Source organism: Anarrhichthys ocellatus, unplaced genomic scaffold, assembly GCF_004355925.1.
Source record: "Anarrhichthys ocellatus isolate YVR2014 unplaced genomic scaffold, GSC_Weel_1.0 scaffold77, whole genome shotgun sequence".
NCBI lineage: Eukaryota > Metazoa > Chordata > Actinopteri > Perciformes > Anarhichadidae > Anarrhichthys > Anarrhichthys ocellatus.
The window spans coordinates 1423527-1444942 of record NW_022280107.1 but is presented as its reverse complement, the minus strand read 5'-3'; the positions used below and the strand labels follow the sequence as shown (position 1 = coordinate 1444942).

General features: G+C 42.5%; 1 protein-coding gene across 1 annotated transcript; it reads left to right on the top strand.

Annotated features, from left to right (window-relative positions):
* Positions 1-1859: 1859 nt before the first annotated feature.
* On the top strand, positions 1860-7327 carry ndufa10 (NADH:ubiquinone oxidoreductase subunit A10). Its single transcript, XM_031873924.1, has 10 exons — positions 1860-1934; positions 3422-3590; positions 3736-3951; positions 4150-4236; positions 4435-4556; positions 4815-4894; positions 5027-5081; positions 5167-5252; positions 5537-5645; positions 7128-7327. The coding sequence occupies exons 1-10, from the start codon at positions 1860-1862 to the stop codon at positions 7194-7196; spliced, it is 1068 nt and encodes a 355-aa protein (XP_031729784.1). The 3' UTR covers positions 7197-7327.
* The last annotated feature ends 14089 nt before the right edge of the window (positions 7328-21416 follow it).

Sequence of the window (21416 nt, the reverse complement as noted above, 5' to 3'; positions counted from 1 at the left end):
CCTTTTCATGTGAGTTCAGGGTCGAAGTGACAAAAGAAAAAAAAATAAACTGAGCTCATGTTGCTTCAGGCTCCACAAAGGGGGCCATGAGTTTCTGTTTCTGCGTATCTGTGGGAGGATAATGTGGTTTGAATCCTGCTGTTCACACCATCGCATTACAAAACCTCAGATACATTTTCGGGGCGGTCTGGGTAGTGTTACCACCATTTACATTTCTTGTGGGAAAGCAGACCAAGCTAAATTATTTAGCCCTCTCGTGAGCCTGGTCCGAGCCAGAGCTCCGACTTTTAGCTGTTCCCGCTATAACCATGAGCATGAAAACCAAGGGTCCTGCCGATATAGGGGCCAATTTGGATTCCTGCCATTTGTGGAAGAAGAGCTCTTTAATGAAGTAAAGGTAGCAATACCACAATGTCTACATTGTGGTATTGCTACCTTTATTGCTACCTTTACTGAATAAAGCACCATTCTGAATGTTCTTTGATGTTGATGAATCGTTTTTATGTAGCACTGTTAAAAAATAGAAGCTTTAGTTGTGTGGGCAAATTACACAGTATCATTTCTTGAATTAATTTAACATTGCAACTAAGATGAAGTTTTGCCGAAAAAGTTACCTGGCTGCCTTAAAAAGATAAGTTAATTCAGCAAGATGCTTAGTCGAGCCAACTTTTATTTTCATGTTCGGACAACTCAAGAAATCAATACAAGTTTGTTGTTTAGCTAATTATTCTATGTTGCCTCAACTAGGCTTCAAGTTTGTACGACTTCAAATGTATTCTTGGTTTCACAAAAAAAAACTTGATTTAACTTAAAGTATAAAGTTGATGGAACTATTTTGTCAGCTTTCATTTGTCATCTCAACTATTTCTTCTAAGTTTAATGAACTAAAGTTTCTTAGCTTCCCTAAGTCAACATTTAAGTCAGCCAGGTTACAAATTATTTTAAGTTGAACAAGCTTGTTCATTTTTACAAGTAAAAGTCTTGCGTTCAAAATAATAAAAAGTGCTAAAGTATCAGCCTCAAAATATACTTAAAGTTTCAAAAGTAAAAGTACCCATTCTGCAGAAGAATATGTATTTAAACATTGGATTATAATTATTGATGCATTAAGGTTTGGCATTTACTGACATCAGAAGTGGAATGGGCCTTTTTAAAAACAAATGAATACTGTCATCTGCTGGTGAAAACACAGAGCTGCACCAGACGTTGATCTGGTAGTATTGGCTACTGGAGTAATACTCCTGGGACCCTCAAGGATATATGAATACAAGTAAGTGTGGAGTCTATGATCAGAATTTAAAACCCTTACAAGAATTATTATAGTGGTCATTCTTATGGGGAAAATATTGCATTTCATCACACAAGTATTTAATTACAAAACCCAAATGATTAGTCAATTTATCAAATAGTGGATTGTCATCCATTAGTTAAGAGTTTTATGTTTTCAATCAAAAATATGCCATTTGCTGGTTCTATCTTATCAAATTTGAGTATTTAAAACTTTTCTTGATAAACTGACTTTTCGTTATTAACTGAATGTCTTTGAGTTTGGGACTGATGGTCAGATAAAACAAGCAGTTTTAATATGTCACTGCTTTGTTTTAACTTTTGTGAAGTCTTTTTTATTTTAAAAAATAAATCTATGAATATACATTCATCTGCGATGTATTGTAATTATATTTTCAGACATGTTTTATTCATCAAAAAAAATTAAAAATAATCAGGCATTAACAAGACATCCTTTAACGTATGAGCCAAGACTCAGGAAAGGCCCCCACTCCCTCTGACGTGTAATTCAGGCGCCTGGTAGCGGTGATTTCTCGGGTCAGGTCGGAGGGTTTTTGGAGGACAGTGGAATCATGGCCCTGAGGGTGATCCGGCTGGTCGTCCCATCGGGAGCGACTGCTTTTAACGCGGTGAACGCTGCTCAGAAGGTAAGAAACAGGAAATACACGGACTCTCATTTCTCACTGCAACACGAGTGTGTCAAGTTCACAAGGGCAAGCTAACTTCGCTAGCTAGCTGCCTAGCCGCTAGCATCACATGCTGCTGGTTTGTTTATAATGTTGTTGACAGTTGAGAGCCAAGAAAACAAGCTGTCAGTACATCTGAGTACATTTTAAATGATGTTGTATCGACGCTTACACGACGTTCTCAGTCAAACATGTCGACAGCCACCTTTAGATGATGCTATCTGGTTAAAGCTAGCCAGTCTCGATGTTGCCAAATGCAGAGTTTCAACCAAATAATTGCCAATTTAAAGTCTGTTTACTTTCCTTTGAGACAAATGAGGTTGACATAATGTAATACCAGATTCAGTGTTATTGTCATTGCACAGAGATGACCACAATGAAATGTAGTTCAGCATCTAAGTGCAGAGTAATGCACAGAATACGATATAGAAATGTGGAATTAATAGTAAGGCAGTATTACCGGGTATTCTATGATAGAATCATATGTGTATGATAGAATCATACACATATGATTCTATGTGTGTGTGATTTTTAGAGCAAGAAATCTAAACCTGTCCACACTTTTAACAGATGATCCATGGATGGAAATGGGAATATCATTTCCTCTTCTTCGTGAAGTTAACAAGGATTTCTTTCTTCCTAATGACATTTAGAGGTTTGTTATCATGGCACCATGTGGTTGGTTCTTCCACTTCCCTCCTATAGGCTCTCTCATCGCTGTCACATTTAGACCAATCACTGGTGTGTCCTCTGCGCATTTTATGACGCTGTTGTTTTCATGTTTGGCCAAGTCATGTGTAAACAGACCGTAAACTAGGGGACTGAGACAGCAGCCCTCAGGCTTTTTCATTACAGCTCAATATAATTCAACAGCTTCCCAAACTACAGCCTTCAGAATAACCATATAGTTGAATCAACACCACTCCAATACAGTTTATGATAAAAACCTTCATGAAGGCAGGATTCATTGCCGGGCTGTTTAGAGTACAGAAACCAGCAAGTCACCACTGCTTGTAGTCTAATTGTCCCATTTTCAGTGAACTATATTGCGAATTGTTTGTTGTCACTAAAAATAAGTTTTCAAAAGGAGAATACTAAAACAATAACAACCGTTAAACTGTATATTCTATAGTGTTGTCCCACCGAGCACAGCAGGCAAATGTGTCGGGTCTCAGTTTATTGGTGTGCTGCCTACTTTGTAATTTGCATTAATTGCTCAGTTGTTTGGTAATATGTACCAGAAATGGCTGAGGCCCTGTGGTTGTTTGTGTATTCTACATTTGAGTTGACATTTTCACAAACTGGCAGCAAACATGTGGCAGCAAGGTGCTTCTGTGTATCAGCTGGTTGTGTTTCTTCTTGGGCCTGTGTGGATTAATCTGGCTCTGCTCTGTTTACCCCGATGTTATCGATTAAAAGTGTTGCTTTCTTTTTGTTTTGTCCTCCAGGCAAGTGTTCACACGAGCCCGGTGAGAAGCCTGCGCTACGGCTGGTTGGCCTACGCACTGGGCGAGAGGACAACGCCGCGGTTAAAGCAGAACAGCAGAATCATCACCCTGGAGGGCAACTTGTCCTCGGGGAAAGGAGCGCTGGCCCAGAAGCTGGCCGATAAGCTGGGTAACTATCTCACTGTAGGGATCCCCCACGAGGGTTCACCAGGACAATCGGTCCACATGTGAACGCAGCCATCGACTGAGCTGCTTGGATAATTGTGGGAGGTATTTCTGTTGAAAAACAATAACTTCTAGTTCCGTATGCACAGGGATGCTCTACATGCCCGAGGCGGACACGTTCTACTTGGACAAGATGACCGGGGAGAAGCAGCCGCTTCCCGTCGACTTCAACGGGATGTGCAGCCTGGAGAAGTTCTACACGGAGCCCAAAGCCGCCGACGGAAACAGCTACAGACTGCAGATGTGGATGTACACCATGAGGTTGCTCCAGTACGCCGACGCCATCGAACACCTGCTCACAACAGGTAGCACCGGCCCAGGGATGTACCGCAGTGTCCAGCCGAGTCATTCTACATGGCAAAACAGTAGATTTATACACATGTTACAACCCACGTGTGTGACTGTTGTATGTAATCAAGTTAGCAGCCCTTGTGATATCAGTAGACTGACTTTTTTTATGAACTGAATCACTCACCTACCTCCTGATCTTCTGTGTTTTTAAGGCCAAGGAGTGATCCTGGAGCGTTCTCCCTTCAGTGACTTTGTGTTCCTGGAGGCCATGTTCAAAGAGGGCTACATCAGGAAGGAGTGTGAGTATCCAGCGTCACGAACAAAGATGCAGGCGAACGGTCCTGATTATCTTAGTAGCCTCTAATATAAGACAATATGGACGGGGATTTCCCAATTAGGTTTGGTTGTCACCTCATTTGATTTCAGTTCGATAAAAATCCCCAAAATAAACGTTAAGTTTGTTTACGACGTCTTAAAAAATGTCCCGTGGCCCGCAGGTGTGCAGCACTACAATGAGATCAAAGGCATCAGCATCTGTGAGTTCCTGCCTCCACACATCGTCATCTACGTCGACCTGCCAGCTGAGGAGGTGCAGAAGAAGCTGAAGCAGAGCGGCAAGGTAGAGAGACGCAGTCGCTGAAACCACTGGATACTGTATCACATACTGTCACACTGTCATCTCTGCGTCACACTGTCATCTCTGCAACATACTGTCACACTGTCCCAATATTTCAGTCTCAACTTTAAAGAGAGGATCACTTTCCAGTTGGAAATACTGAACCAAAAAAACACCTTTTAATACGATGTAGATATAAAGAGGATAGTAAGAAGTGGGAAGTTTTAATCATTTATTAAAAAGGAACCTCTCTATTGTCAGTCCTATCTTCAGAATGTTCCCCTGACGTATCTGAAGAGCATCGAGGACAGCTACAAGAAGTCTTTTATGCCCAATATCAGGTGAGTGAAACACATGTGTCAAATGACGCATGAATCACACATGATTCTTATGTGTTTTGATGTTCAAAGCTCCGAGCTAGTTCGTGGGCACTTTTCTTACCTCGCCGAGGTTTGTGTGTTTGTCTCCTTTAGCGCCACATCAGAACTGCTCGCTTATGATACAACCCAAGCCCAAGATGTCGAGAGGGTAAGACGAGAGTGGAGCAGCTGGTTAAATGATCATTGTACGCACTATTCCTGTAGACGGCGTATTCATTGTGTGACGTCCACAGGTGGCAGAGGACATCGATTACCTGAAGTTTGAGAAAGGCCCGTGGCTGGAGCAGGACGACGTCACCTACCACCACATGAGGATGCTGTGAGTTCTTGATCGATGTTTAGACGCTTCCCACATTTAAATGCAAATTACACGGAGGAAGAACTCCAAGCGGGTTGAGTCAGATGCACGACCCCAGCCTCTTGTTTGTCACACTCATTATGGATAAATATGCAAAGTACCTGAAACGAATCACGCAGACAACTTTAAATGCAGATTCTCCCTGATTGCATTTTCTATGCCGTCCTCCACCCGTAACTCAGCATGCAGACGTTTGCTATGAGCCGCTGTTATTGCCCTCTTCTTATTCTCCTGTGTTTTTACAGCGTGGAAGACAAACAGAAGGTGGCCACCCTGACCCACATACCGAAGTTTCTGCCTGAGATCACCATCGGGGCCCACGACTACGATGAGAAATACTACGCCTATAGAGCGGTATGTAACGACGAAAGGATCCTTTTAAGAATCATAATTTGGTTGTATAGATGTGATGAACGATGGTGACAGGAGAGTCTGAGCGCACAAAGCACGGCAAACGGCACGCTGTGGTCAGTCCCCCTCGGTTAACAGCAGCGGCCGGGGGTCCCGTACCTGTCTGCAGGGACAGAGGGGCCCTCAGAGTCCGCTGTCCCGGGCGGAGCCTTTCCAAGGATTCTTAGATGCTTTAGAAACACGAGGTCTTAAACATCTTCATTTGAGAAAATATGTAGCAGCCAAATCAAATAGTTTACAGGATACTCAACCTTTGTTTCTTTATAATACATTTAATACTGGACAAAGGCAATAAAGTCGTCCATGGATATGAGTTTAATAAAGATTTGATGAATCGCCCGGCCCTTAAATATACAGAATTAAAGATGTTAAGAGTCTTTGATCATCTTATATGTCGGCCGATGTATCAGCTGCTTTGAGTTCACACTAAACAAAGAATAATAAATGATCATGTTTCATAACTAATACTGATGAATGTAACCGAGTCTGTTCTGCCCTCACGCTGAACCCACAGCTGTAGGAGTTGTGTTTTATCATTATCTGAGGATGTTGTTTCTCTGTGATGATCCCTTTATTAAAATAAATATCATATTCAGGCACTCTGCCTTCGTCGCCAGCGTTCTCCTATCGAATACTTTCTGTTCCTCGAGCCTTTGATCCGTGTGACGCACCATCGGCGCGATGGAACTGATTTCCCTCCGCTGAAATATCGAGCGACGCGTAGCTTCAACAAGGCAAATGCCAGACATGGAATATTCCACGAGGCTTTTTGGTATCATCAGTCTTGCAGGGAAACATTTGAGTCTGACCTTTTCTGTTTATTGACTGGAGACTTTTTTGTCTCTCCTTTTGCTGCTAAAAACCGTGGTGCGTAATGCTACAGGAGGCTGTGACCTGACATTTAGCTCTGAGCCTTGATCTCAGTGGAGAGAATGAGAACTGTGACGTAATCTCCCTCCGCGCGCTGGAGACGACAAAGTGAAGTCGTGGAAGGACGTTTTACAACTCGTGTAGTACAACCTCCACTGAATTTATCATAAAACATTGAATAACCGTCAAAAAACATGAAGGAATTCCATTTCAAATCATGTTATTTGTGTTTTCTACTCTCATAACTGATTCATCTTCTATTAAAATTGAGTAGTTTTCTGCTGATCAAATAAACAACCTTCCTGCATCATGAATTCTACGTCTTTATATTCAGTGTTAAAAATACAGAAATTAACTCTGCAGGCGACCCAGTCCTGATTAGATGCTTTCAGCTATTTCAATTAGAATATGTTCATTTGGAAATACAAAATGATTCTCCTGCATCAAGAACAAAAGCCCGTTCATCTTTAAGAAGCCAGAGCTGCTTAGTATGCCATTCTGCAACTCTGGTCCCTTTTAACTTTAATTGTCGATTTGTTTTTCTTGTCCTTGCAGCTCCCCGGGAAGAAGTATGCGTCCGGTTACAACGCAGATGTTGGAGACAAATCCATCTGGCTGAAGTGAATGAGTCCACAGCCCCCCCCCCACACCCCCACCCCCCCTGGCTGAGTGAACTCTTATTGATCCAGGTCTCTCCTGTTGTACGTCCTAAATAATATGTATGTATTGAAAGAATAAATTTTGAATCTACAAAATGTCTTTTCGTTTGTTCTGATTCGGGACGGCGAGATAATGGAAAGTTCTAGTTTCTTACTGAAACAAGGATGGGTCAGACTTGGTGCACGTGAGTCCCCGAGTCCTTAACGATTCTCCTCACCTCATCGTTGCAGCTCCTGGTGTAAATGTCCTTCAGGCAGGGCAGAGCACGGCCTGCTACTTGCTGTTTGCAGGAGGAGGCTCTTGTTCTAATTAAGAATTGATTGACCAACACAGATAGAAGGATAAAGCGGTCTCAGCAGCGTGGAGTAGAGCTCACCAGAGAGCTGTGGGGGGAATAAATCTCTAATAACGTGCTTCCCCGCTGCCAGATCTCAGCTCCCTCTTCACCACAACAGACCGGTGCTGCGCCCAATCTAATCTGTGCTAAAAATAAATTGCTCACCAGTGGATAGTGAATGGGTTGCAACACGTCGCTGCATATCAATGGCCTCAGAGCGACGGAGACACATGCAGCCTCTGCTGAGAGCCCTGTTCCTTTTATACTTAAGAATATGAGAGGTGTAGTCAGTTATTTATAGATTAGTGGCAGCACTTTAAAACATTCTGTGACTAACTGGAATAGAGTGTAAAGATTTCAGAGCTGGAGTAATGTGCTCTGTTCTTTTAGTCCTGGGTAAAGCTAGCTGGAGCAGCTTCATGCTCCCTTTGGGAGGACCAGTTAAGAGGCCATTGCAGTCGGTCCACACGTACTGGAAATAAAAGCAGGGCTGGTCTTCTCTCGGCCATTTCGGGACACCAAGCCGTTGATTCTGGCGATTCCAAGATGGCAAGTTCTCCTTGAGGCAGGACAAGTTCTGTGAGGACGCGATTTGTTGAAGTGTAACCCCAAATTAATCAGTAAATGTTCGGTCAATAGCGTTTCCATTCAGTGTTGCTTTCCCCCATCAATCCAACGATGCTCTTTCTGGTCCCTCTATGATCATCCATGACTAGATATCTTGTAAACGAGCTTAGTAACGGTGATTGATTTCAATTTAAACCACAGTTCTCTGTTAGTTTAGCGACTATGATTTAAATTTTGTTTCATATTTATTCTCATTATCTACCCGAGATCTTCCTCGTTGCCAGTGTTTCGGTACAATTCGTAAAAAGAAAAAAAAGGTTTCATGAAATCTTAAGTAAATTGGGGAAAAAGAAACGTATGGTTTTACATTTTGTACGACCTCATCATTTCAAGAGACGGCTGGTTCGGCCTCTGCAGACCTTGAAGGTTGACAAAAGTTCTGCCTTCCACAGAAATGATGTTATTCTCGTTCCAACCCTTCCCAATGGAGCCCAGGGATCTCTGTCCGAAGGTTCCTGGGCCAAACACTCTGTGTTGAATGGGTGAAGCTGCTCAGAGCGATGGAGGAATTCTCCGTCTGAAGAGTTGCTATATCTCAGGTCTGGGAGACGGCTACATCCCTTATGACAAAGCCCGAGGAACTGAGCCAGAAATGATGGTGAAGGACAAGTCTCCTGAAGGCAGAAGGAATAAATGTGCTTGTTACAAAGTGCCAGGTAACACACAATACTGCTGCATGTATCTTAATTACCGTACGTCCCATGAAAACTGACCAACCCCCCAAAAAAAGTAAAGTGTGAACAAAAGCACTTTACCTTTACAGGTCGCTCAAAGTGTGAGAAAGAAAGAAATCAACTGTGGACAGTCAGCAGACAGCGGGGGGCCGGGGGCCTGCCAGGAGCTGAAAACAAAGTCCTGTCTACTTGCACTCCGCGGCTGCCAGAGCGCCAGGGCTGCTCAGACAAAGGCGGTGTGAATAATTGACAGCACAGCAGCTTGGTGCAGTCACATTGAACTAATGGAGGATGAAAAACATGAAGTCTGGGGAAGGGGAAGTTGGGTGCACGATGCGGTCTGGTATAATGTGACACGGAGGTCTTATCGCGACTGCGGGGGGAAAAAGGTCACATTTCAGAGGCGGGACAGATCTGGAAGCAGAGGAAAAAACCGCAGACAGGAGGAGAGAAAATAAATGCAGTGATGTCACATGTTGTCAGGGTGAAGCCAGAAAAACCCTCATAAACCCAGGAGAGGGTCTGGGTGAGACCGGCAACCAGCAAGCTGTATTAGAGTCCCAAGAGGCCTCACACCAGGTCTTTAACTGATGATTCACGCTGTTCTCATACACTGTTAGTAGCTATACCTTCAAATATCAATGCACTATAATTTGTATACAATCCATGTAATCCTGAGCCAGTACAGGTGACGCAGCAGAGAGCAGTACAGTCCACGTAGGTAGGAGGTCTGTATGGATGGGTGGGTCCCTTTGACCCCCGAGGCCGCTGTTCACGCCCCGTGTGAAACCAGAAACCAGTTCTGTCTATCATTGATTAAAACCATAATGAATATTCAATTCTAATTCCAATTATTTTGCACACAAGAATGTTTCGCTTTGTTCTGTCAGTATCCATTTATTATAATTGGTCAAGATGTAAACATATACTGTAAATACAAATCCCCTTCGTGGCCCAAGAGATTCAGTAAATCACAGTTAAAATATAAATAAAGAGTAGAATTTGGGAGATTAACAGAAAGAGGCGGTCATTAATCGGTGGTCTGACTCTGTATCAATACACTGAAAGGGTTTCTGGTTTTTGGAGGCAAATGATGGCTGCAGGAGCTTTGCCATGTGTTAATGATTTGGGGTTTTGACATCCCCGCGGATCACTTCACTAAAAGCCATCTTTAAACTTTCATCTAAAACTCACAGCTTCCAGGATTAAAACTAATTTAACGTCATACAGCAGGCTGATATTGAAGGTGTCGCACCAGAAAGCAGATTTCGCTGCGTTGAGACGCCTCGCAAGGACTCAGTGATGGAGCTTAGGGGAGGTTTATTGGTGCTTGGGTTCATTTCTCAGCTGCAGCGAGTTGTGGCTGCTGCTCGGCATCATGGGAGCCCCCGAGCCAGGAACAGAAAATCCCAGAGCAGGAGGGAAAAGGAAGATTAAATCACGGTAAGGCTAATTACCTAAGCACCTCGACTTAACCGTTGCCTGAAATCTTTTCATCGTGTCTTTTTCCAAGGTGTCTGTTGAGACGTGAAAGGCTGAAAAGGAAGCTGGTCTGTTGATCACCCATCATGCTTTAGTCCAGGGGCAGCAGATGGCAGTGTTGCTATCTGGATTCATTCCGTCTGAAGACAGTCTGTGCAACCCAGCATCCATGCCACCATACTATTTAGTGTGGCAGAAAAATATTTAGTATATCCCCAATACACAGTATGTCCAATGCAGTATGCCAAAAATACCAGGCTGTCCTACTGCATCCGGTTGCATTTTGTATTATAAAAGCTACAGTATGCAGTATACAGCACGTCTCAAGCGCAGAGAGTCAGATGCAGTGAGAAAAGGGTTTTAATGAAATACGAACACAACAGGGAATCCAAGGACGAGACAAGAGACGAGGGGGGGGGCAGGCAGACCGGGAACAGGACGAGCAAAAACGGGCGTGTAGGTACGAACAATGATCTGGCAGTGGGTGACTGGGAGGCAGGGGTTTAAATAATGGCTAGAACAGGTGAGGAGAGTTGTGCTGATGAGGGAGTGCTTGATTAGTGATCAGGGGCAGGTGAAGGGAGTTAGACTGGTGCTGAGGGAGTGGCTGACAGGTAGAGTGAGGAGCTACAGAAAGACACACACAGAACACAGAAGGCAAAGCCTGATCGTGACAACAATAGACAAAATATAGAAAAAAACAGCTTCATAAGGAGAGGAATCAACTGAGCCGTGGAGTTTTTCAGGAAGAAACGACCAATCAGCAAGCTCAAAATGAAAATGCTCGTTGCTAACAGTAAGCGGAGGCTAAAGCTAAATCAGACACAACGTTCAGCAGTTTAACTCGGTCAATTCTAATCGGCAATTATGGTGCAGTGGTTTTGTTTTTTTACAAACTGAAACAACAAAGCATATTTCACCTCCAATTTCTTCTCTATTGCAACAGCTGCTAAGGTTCATGGGTATTGTAGTATTTAGAGCCATCTACCAAAAGAAACTTGAAAAATTAGATGATTTCTCAGAAACTAAGTATAAATAATTTAGACGGATAGACTGTCAATCATCCTGTTTTTCAATGAATATTGAGGATATTAGTAAACATTACAACGCGAATATGAATTGGGGAAAATATTTCCGCAACCAGCGGCTCCTCTCACGTCGCAACCCCCACTCACCCATTCTACAAGCAACAGTGAGCGCGTATATCACTATTGAGTGGTGTTACGCTGAGACAGGTGTCCAGAGCTACACATGATACTGTCGAAAGCTTTTTCTTTTTACTTTTGGTACATACTGCAGTTGCCCCTACAAAGTACACACTGTTGCAAGCAGTATGCATTCATTGGGACAAACTACTTTGTAACATAATCATAGACTGTACATAAGAAGTGGACGTAGTCGTCGTGATGTCACTCGTTGGTTTGAGGACTTTTGTTTTGAAGCCTCTGATTCTGCGTTTTTGCCTGTCGCCATCTTGGGTTTTTGCAACCAGTGAACAGGAAGTGACCATATTTGGACTGAGGAGTGACGTAGAGACGCTGCATATGTCTCTGGTAGCAACCTGTCAATCACTGTGTAGCCCCGCCTTAAAGCATCCCCTGCTTTATGGTCTGTTTGACTCTAAATGGACCATAATGTACTAAATGAACATCATGCTGTATTGAAGACTTGAAACTAGAGATTGAGACCATAAACTCATGTTTACAATGTTTACTGAGGTAATAAATGAAGTCATTTTCTCATAGACGTCTATCCCACCTTTTAGCGGCCCAGTCAAATACAAAGCATTTGATTTAAATCCCTCTTATAACTGTACACCTCATAACTATTAATCTCACTGTGTAATACATCACAGTGCAGAAGCTTTGTATGACGTTTGTTCTTTTCCCTGATGACGGACCTTGAAGCTAATTCATTGATTAGTTAGAAATGATGTCGGTGAATGTACACATGTACCTCTTTGCTCCTATTTGTGAACATCTAGCGAAGGCGCCTTCCCCTGATTGCATGCAACTCATTTCGACTTGCTATCACAGAAAGCACACTTCCATTTCCAAAGTTCACACATGCAGCTAACACCCGAGTGTGTGAATGTAACAACATCGGTTTGGATCGCTGACTGCAAAAGAAACAAAACAGAAAGACGGAACTTTTGCAGGATGATGTGATGTGACACGGCGGCAGAGTTCTCTGTCACATCCACTGACGGGTCACATAATAGGGTTATTGATAATCTGTCACCCCCGGTGCTTTATGTGTTGCTGTGGTTCAAGTGTGATATTTGAGTGAAAGCTCCTCCGGGTTCTTGTGGATGTTTCCACCGGCATTACACTGTACACTTTATGGATGCCGTGCACCATTTATCTGACCTGTTATTTTCATCCTGTCCGATTCCCAATATTTATTTATTTTTTCCGGGATATATGTGCCTGAAGAGCTGTGTGGACTTAGTATTGATATCTAATAACAGTGTCAGCCACTAGCCCGGGCAACATCAGTACAATCTCTGATAGCAGCCTTAACCTGATCTGTATTGATCGGGAAATTTGAGCCAGAGAAGCTTTTAGTTTCTCTTCTGTTTGATTTGAATAAGTTTCTGTATTCTTTATATTCTCACTCTTCATGCAAAGTTGTAGAGAGTCTATTCTCCCAAAATCAATGTTTTCTCTTTTGAGCATATGCTGCCAGTTCCTGAAGTAAAAGCATTTAAACCAAGACTGTTAATTAATAAGTGTTACAACACTTTCCTGCTAACTTCCTGCCTGCTGTGTAATCATGGACATGTGGAGGCAGGAAACCAATAGAGTGTCAAAAAATGTCTCTGCAGGATGTACAGCACATATATAGGGACAAGAACGGGCTAAGTGTGTATCACACCGCCCTGTGTGCCATCTTGTGGCTGTGATTGAGTGTCCCTGCAGCCTCCTACGCTGCCCTTCCCTGAGCTGCTCGGGTCAGTGCATCGTGACACTTCTTCGGACACGCTTTCAGGATAATAACTTGTGTCATCTGGTATTTTTTCGATGAAATTTCGGGCTCAAGCGAAGACTTCCTCTTTTTCGTTTTCAGAAGCAAAAAAAAAAAAGAAAGACAGTTGAGGAAGAGACTATTTCATTGCATTAGTTGCACAGCATATATCTGACTAATGGTCATACACACACACACTGCATGCCTTGGATTCCTCTGCTAATTAATGTGCCTGATACATGCTTGCGGGATGCATTTGCAATTGGTTCTTGATTAGTCTGCAGAAGACGATAATACGAATAGAATTTCCCTTCGTTATCTTGCGACTGGTACAAATGGTTGTATAGCAAATGTAATTTCCAAGCCATTTGCTTATCTCTGCCTTGCTTTCCCCCGCGCACAAAAAGCATTGCTTCTCATACTTGTGGAGCAACGAGAACATGAGATGAATGACAACTATCCCTTTGTTTCATCTTACAATAGCGGCAACGTTTTCCTCATCCTCGATTGTTTCTCTCGGAGCACTTCGGCAAGGATATTCTCAAGGAGTTGCGAGTGATGGACACGAGTAGGTGCCCTTTGCATCAGCTCAAAGAACAAAGCGCTGAAAAGGAGCAGTGAGTTCCCTGATTGACAAGCTACAGCAGAGCCCTCTGTGGGGCTGTTAATCTTCCCCTGCGAGTGCAGGAATTATCTTGCTGGACCTACTGCCCTTTCACGAAGAATAAGAAGTCAGGTTTGGGAATTGGACAGCACAAGGACGTGCTTCGTCGTGTTTAAGCTGCACAAGGGAGGAATTTTAGGTGAAACCTCATTCGTCTAAATAACAAAGTTTGGCTGAAGTTGCCTACAATTTCTCTCAATCTGGATTCAAAACAAACTTTAACAATGCAGGTAAGCAAAGGGAAAGGGATAATGGCTTCCTGGGGGAGATTGAGGTGGAAAGTAGAGGTCTTCAAGCAGACGAGAAACCCAAACTGAGAACCTGATTGAACTGCTGAACTAAACAGAAGCTGAACAGAGTCTGGAGTGGTTAAGAACAGGCACGCACACTCGTGTTCCACTATTATTCAGAATATCACAATACTTAGAATTTGATGTAAATATCATATTCCGTTTGGATTTTCTGAAATTTGAAGGAATGAAAGAGGGAGGCTGTGTTCACACGATCGAACACGTCAGCCACCGGTGGAAAACTTGAAAAAAACATGTTTTGACGGAAGGAAGCAAAATGGAACGATGGGCTCCTGCCATATACCATCTTTAAATATCTAGACGCGCTCAAAGACATGTTCGGGCCTCGACCCGTCAAACACAGCCGAGAATGCCGTTGACGTGGGATTCACTGGCCCCTAGTCGGAATATGTACGACTGCATGTAAACGGGGATATTAGTGGAATATTAATTTCCATTAGTCATATAAACAACTTAATTAATATTGTCTTTTTCAAAATAAGAGCAAAAAACGAAAAAGTTGTTGCATGTAAATGTGTGTAAACCATAAAACAGCCCTTAACAGACATTCTAATGTTATGTTATAAGCATAAAGTTGGCGCTAATTTTTTAGTTTCACGCAGGACACGAACAGCGGTTTCCGGGGTGACAGTCCTGTATTTGTTTGATCCTTCCAACCCCACTTTATAACCTTAATATTATACCAAGTAACTTTCACTGATGGTCAAACGGCTACACTTGTTCCGACTGAATGCAAAAACGTCCACACGACACGTCAATGTATCTGTGGTTTGCCGACATTGTTTACGAGACTAGGCTGCTCATGTCTGTAAAAACATCAAAATGTTGCCATTTAACTCGAGTCATTTGCTCTTGTAACGACTTGTTAACCATCACAAGAAGACAGTTTGCTGTTATTTTGATTTCATGATGACGTAAAATTGTTTGACAGCTTATCATGTTGATCACTTAATAATAATTTTCTTATCTCGAGTCAGCAACCTTGCTGTGAAAACAAAATGTCTTTCTTGTGCGCATAGTGACAGGATTAAAGTAAACAGCTGTGCCTACACATCTCCAGCACGGAGCTGAGTTTAAGATGCTATGAATGGAAACGTGTGGAAACTATGACATGATTAAATACCAGCCAAACTGATTGTGATCTAACAAAATAACTTTCAAGTTGCTGTACGGCAGGAGGTGTGTAGAGGACAGCGTTCCTGTCGGACAGCTGACTGAAAACAATCTTGTCAGTCGCTGAAAGCATCAAAGAAATGAACAAAATAAACATTATGGCAACAATTCCATTTCATTATTCACATTATGATCTGTTTGTGTTAAGCGGTTGCTGTTTCGGTATTTGTGCAACCAATCAGTCGTGACTGACGTACTCGTCCCTTTGACAGTCAACACTGGACCTGTGGTAGTGTTTGTGAAGAGCAGTTCATGTTATTATGCAGATTTAAATCTCTGTATTTCTGTAACTTAATATACAAATGATATTAAAATCATGTTTTTGTTGCTATTTTTATAAAGCTTATTTTGCGTGCCGTTATGAAAGCATCATCCTCAACCAGGAGGTAGAACTGTGAGGAAGCGATGACGAGCAATAAAAGCCAACAAGAAAACAATGAAACTATAAAATGTAATGAAAGTATTCTGAATAAAGAAAATGAATTCATCAGCTGTACTGTGTCCAGAATGAATATCCCATAAAAACAGAATAAAAAGGCTTTTCACTTGATTGCTGAGGGAAACCCAAGCTGAGCTCGCTGTGTTGCATTTAGGCTCTCACTGATTCCTGCTTCTGTCAGATGCAAACAGTAGGTCCTTTTCACGACATGTTACAGTAGGACAGTAGCAAAGGTGTGAAAAATAAAAATGAATGATGGCTGAATTCCATTACGCCGCCTCAGTTTCACGGTCCTGCTACTGTGCATGATGGCTCACTGTCACACTGACTACTTAAATAGAATGGAGCCAATGCTAATGTTGTTAGTGACGCCTGTGTTTCTCCTAGTAAGTCAAAATGTCTACTGTGAAATGTGGTTGAGAGATATGCTGATTTGTCACAACGAGTGTCTTCTGCCATCAATTATGTTCTGTTAAAATGTTAATGCCAGATATTAAATTATAAAACAACCCATAATCACTCCCTTCCTTATTTAATGGACAGTCAACAGTTCACTCAGTAATTAGCTGGAAATTGAGATTTCGGAGGCTTAAATCATCATTTTTATTGCTGTAGTCACACAACTAAATGTAATGATAGCATTTTTTTGTCAGTACAAGTGACCCCATTCACCTTACGCACATTCATTTTTTTCCATTGTTGATATATGAATATTCGTTAATGCAGTTTCCCCAGGCGGAAACCTCCGGTTTCTAAAGGTGAAGCTGATGCTGAAGTGTCTTAAAGCTGCATTCTCTCTAATGTCCACCAGGGGGCGCCTCCTCTGGTTGTATAGAAGTCTATGAGAAAATGACTCTACTTCTCTCTTGATTTATTACCTCAGTAAACATTGTAAACATGAGTTTATGGTCTCAATCTCTAGTTTCAAGTCTTCTTCAATACAGCATGATGTTCATTTAGTAAATTATGGCACATTTAGAGTCAAACAGACCATAAAGCAGGGGATGCTTCAGGGTGGGGCTACACCGTGATTGACAGGTCGCTACCACGGTGTTCTCCAATCTGGGAGTCGTCTGTGTTTTCGTCCGATAACTTTAACCCTTTCACAGTATGTTTTCATGTCTTCTTGTTGTGAAAAAACAACAGACGGCGACGGCCAAAATGTATGTCCACAAACCAATGGGTGATGACACGGTGTCTACGTCCACTTCTTCCATACAGTCTATGAGTTTTACTGTCAATAAAGTGATGCACATGCTACCATTGCCATTGCGAGAGCTGGTTCTGTTATTTATCTAGTTCTTCCTGGCCAATAACGTTAGTTGTTACTGAAGTGTGTTGTCGCTGCTGCATTGTTATTCCAGTCACTCCTGTGTCCATGCTTTTGTCTGACTTTCTCAATCTCTCACTTCCACTTGAGAGCACGCTGTTGGTTAATTGGATTTTTTTTTTCCTTGGCCAGCAAGAGGAGACATGTCGGATTGTGACAGGACCAGGGCTCACACACACACACACACACACACACACACACACACACACACACACACACACACACACACACTTTTTGCCTCAGTATATGCTAATTATAGTTGCTGTCCACACTGTACTTGAAATTACTATCATTATGGAGATGGGATTGATGTGAATGTGTGAGAAAAGGCAGGTTAGAGAGCCAGAAACATTAACACCATTGAGTGCGTTTACAGGGACACTGATAAGCCGTTTAGGAGGCTTATCCCGTTGATGATCAGATCAGGGCTGTGGTAGTTACATGAGGACGGAGGAATCATCTTATTCATATTCTCCGTATGCATGATAAATACGACCAACTATAGTCTTTTGGCTGAAGCCACGCAGACAGTCGGCAGCTAGCAATAACCGTTGAAGGTGTAGAAATCTGGCCTTGATATATCCCGGTTTCTTACGGAGTAATCTGCAGAATAAGGGAATACATGGAAGAGCGTTACGCTATTAGGATACAAACGAAAGCTCACTGTGTTCTATAAGAATTATGGGAAAAAAAAGACAAAATCAGATGGTGTTCACTAAAAATGGGGATTACAATTTCAGAATACATTTTAAAAAACAGAACGATATACGCCATATGCACATATTACAACACAAGTCTCACATTATCTAACATTAATGAAAAAATGCTTTCACTGGGTGCACATTTCTCCATTATTTAGTCCAAAGCAGAAAGGGGTGCCCTGTTATGACAAAAAAGTGTGATTAGCATAATGAACAAAGTTTTTAGCCTGATTTAAATGAGCATTATGTTCAATTTTTTGCAGCCAAACACACAGGCGGAATATGTTTCATTTGATTTCTGTATACAAATCCGTATATATTATTCCAAGTATGCCTCGACACGTTTCTGCTGCCGGTCGGTTGTCTTCTTGCTGCGGCAGGTAAACAACGGCAGAGGAAGAATACTTCTTCTTCTCAAACTTCTATTTTTCGTGCCACTCACCCACAGGCACTTCCTGTTGGAGAAACAAAGGGTTGCAAAGGGTCAATTGATTTTCGCCTTAAATCATGATTATTGATTTAAACTTGTTTCTTGAGTTTAGGCTGATTTTAAGCTGCCAGCTTCACACCCGGCCAGGGACTGAGGATGAAAACTAGCCTCCTGGCTAATTGTGCCATATTTACATCAATGTTTATTAATATTAATATGAACTGTCCCTGAGCAAATCAACTGAATAAATAACAATAAAATAAAACTGTTCATTTACAGTTGAGCTGACTTGTTTCGCTCTTTTACTTTTACTCTATGTGAATGTTTAGACAGTTACTTTGTTGGGTTTCTCATTGGGACTTCATGGTAATTTATACAGGTGATACTCCCTCTTGCAGGTACTTTGACAGCTCGTATATTCTCTTTTTGGTATCTCATCTTTTGCACCTACGCACGCATTATAATGAGGGCAGACGACTCTCATATTTTAGAATAAAACAACTAACACTAACAACTCCAATAAGATGCAGCAGCTGCATTAGTCTGTTTTCACAGTGAGCCGGAACACCCCCCCCCTCCCCAAAAAAAAACAACAGCGGAAGAAGCAATGAGCTGCATTTGGATTGACAGCTCGATGGATCAGCCAACAGGCGGCCAAATGTGGGAGTAGTGGTGGGTTCATGGTGGCCTCGCAGTGCTCTGTGTATTTCTATCCTCCACAGGAAGCATCTCATCAGCGGATGCATGCGGGCAGACTCTGCTGAGAAGTACTAGTCCCCACCCTGTCACGGCTCGACTACCGCCATCAGTATGTAGAGGGTTTCTTTCCTCATTCCTCCTGAAAAGCTGAAATATGCTCGTGCTGTTTTCTTTTTTTGCCTCTGTGTGTCCCATTTAGAAGCTTCAATTAGCAAGTTGTACTTGCTGTTGCATGTTTTTAATGTATTCTGATTTGTTTCAAAAGTCTGCCTCTGTCTCAGCTCAGTGTCTGCAGGTGTGTTTAGATGTACAATGAGTACCTGAAATAATTGTTGGACAGCAGTCTCTTGCGATGCCATGCCGTTGTACCGACTGCCCATTAATCCAAAACCCCGGAAAAAGTCCCACTGGACTGAAAGGCCATCTGTCCTACAGCCCGATAGCCAGAAAACAAACTCCCATGTTGTTTCCGAAGGCCCATCGCTCCGAAAATACTAACTAGAATGACATCATCCTACTTTACTGGTCGCAATTTATTTTTGCTCGTACCATGACAAAGGCTTGAACCGCCATACTCTGCCCCTGGGTGAGGAAAGTACCATGATGCTGTTCTGCACACAACTAGCCATGGTGCTTCTGTTTGTTGCACGGAGAGTGTGTTTATTTAATTTTGGATAAATTGGCCTTTAGAAAAATTGACTCTTCTTTTAGAGATAACCTTCTGTTGGATAAAGAATTTCTATTTTTCTATTTACTATTTTCGTGGTAGTGGAATGTTGAAATAATGGGCCATCTGAACAATGGACGAGTGTTTTCAGGATAAGGCCGGTACGTTCAGTCTCTTATCCTGTTAGGGCGACTGTGGCTCAGTGGTGGAGCGGGTCGTCCTTCAATCAGAGGATTTGTGGTTTGATCCCTGCTCTGCTGGTCCATGTGTCCCTGGGCAAGAGACTTAACCCCGAATGGTTGAACAGTTCTGATGTTTTGGCATCTTGCATGGTAGCCCCTGCCATCAGTGTATGAATGACATGTAGTGCACTGGTGACATTGGACATTCTGGTTCTTTTGCAGTGTCGGAATAACGGGCCGTCGGATCAATTCATGAGGTGAAAATACAGCATGTCATTATGCACATCGTTACAATGAATCCTCTTACGTTTTAGTTCCAGTCAAGTAGCTCTCACACAGGAAGTTAAAAGGATGCTCAAAAGGAGCGTCTCATACACGGCAGCTCATTAACTCAAAAAATTTGGTGCAAAGAAACTTTGTCTGTGACTTTTCTTAATGCTAAAAACAGTTCCTGTGCTCCCAGGAGGTTGCGTAGGTGGCCCTGAAGTGAAAACACAAAAGTAGCGAAACTAATGAATAAGCAGTGAAGGTGATTCCAGCCACTTCATCTCATTTCTCTTGTTTGTTAGACGTGTGTGTGTGTGTGTGTGTGTGTGTGTGTGTGTGTGTGCCCACACATGTGTGTGAGCGTCTCAGGCACAAAAGGAGAAATTCAAACACATGGAGGGCAACAGTTGGTGAATGGGATACATGTGAATCCATCTGCGGGGATTTTAAATGAGTACCAGCTGTGACTGAGGCTGTTACCAGTGTGGAGTCATTACATTACTTCTATCAAAGTGGTTCACTTATCACAACTTGTGACCGGTGCTGTATATTTTCTGCCCAATTTAGCGAGATTGAATTGGGCAATTATTCACAGTAACCTCTATGTGCACAGATGGAGCCGTCTCACACAGCGTCGACGGTCTGCGCGGCTCTTCTTTGCAAAGATGAATGTTGAAAGGGCTGTATTACAAGCATGACCGGTTTGATATGTGGGCCTGACTGTCGGGCCACACTAATTGGCCACTCGCTAAACCCCAGCAAAAGATTAAAGTTCAAGTTTACTTTAGTTTAAAAAGTGGGCAAGTGTGAAAACCAGACAGACAGCGAGCTCGGGCTAACTAGAATCACCAAACTGTGGAACAGACATGCAGTGCTGGGTGAAGACGGGGCCGGTATGTATACTGATGGACTAATCAAGTAAATGGGGAGCAGCTGAGTAAGTAAGTGGAGAGGGAGTGACTGGATCTGCAGCGTGTTGCTGATTTAATGTTCAGAATCTGGCACAAGTTTGTGACAAAATGACATTAAATGTGTTCTTCTTCAGCCACCGGCTCCCTTTAGTTCCAGCTGGTTCAGCGGCGGTTTGCTGTGCGCTTCGGTCTTCACTCTTTATTTCCATTTCCATGGTGCTACATTATCACATTGTTACGCATGTAGCATCAAATATACAAATATATGTTTACTCCCGACACTTTCACAGGCGCCTTATATGCGTTCATTCATTCACACATGT

Excerpts from the sequence above, each read along its gene's own strand:
- ndufa10 (XM_031873924.1), top strand. The coding sequence starts at position 1,860 with ATGGCCCTGAGGGTGATCCGGCTGGTCGTCCCATCGGGAGCGACTGCT. Across the intron at positions 1,935-3,421 it reads CGGTGAACGCTGCTCAGAAG|GCAAGTGTTCACACGAGCCC; the intron begins GTAAGAAACAGG and ends TTTGTCCTCCAG. Across the intron at positions 3,591-3,735 it reads GAAGCTGGCCGATAAGCTGG|GGATGCTCTACATGCCCGAG; the intron begins GTAACTATCTCA and ends CCGTATGCACAG.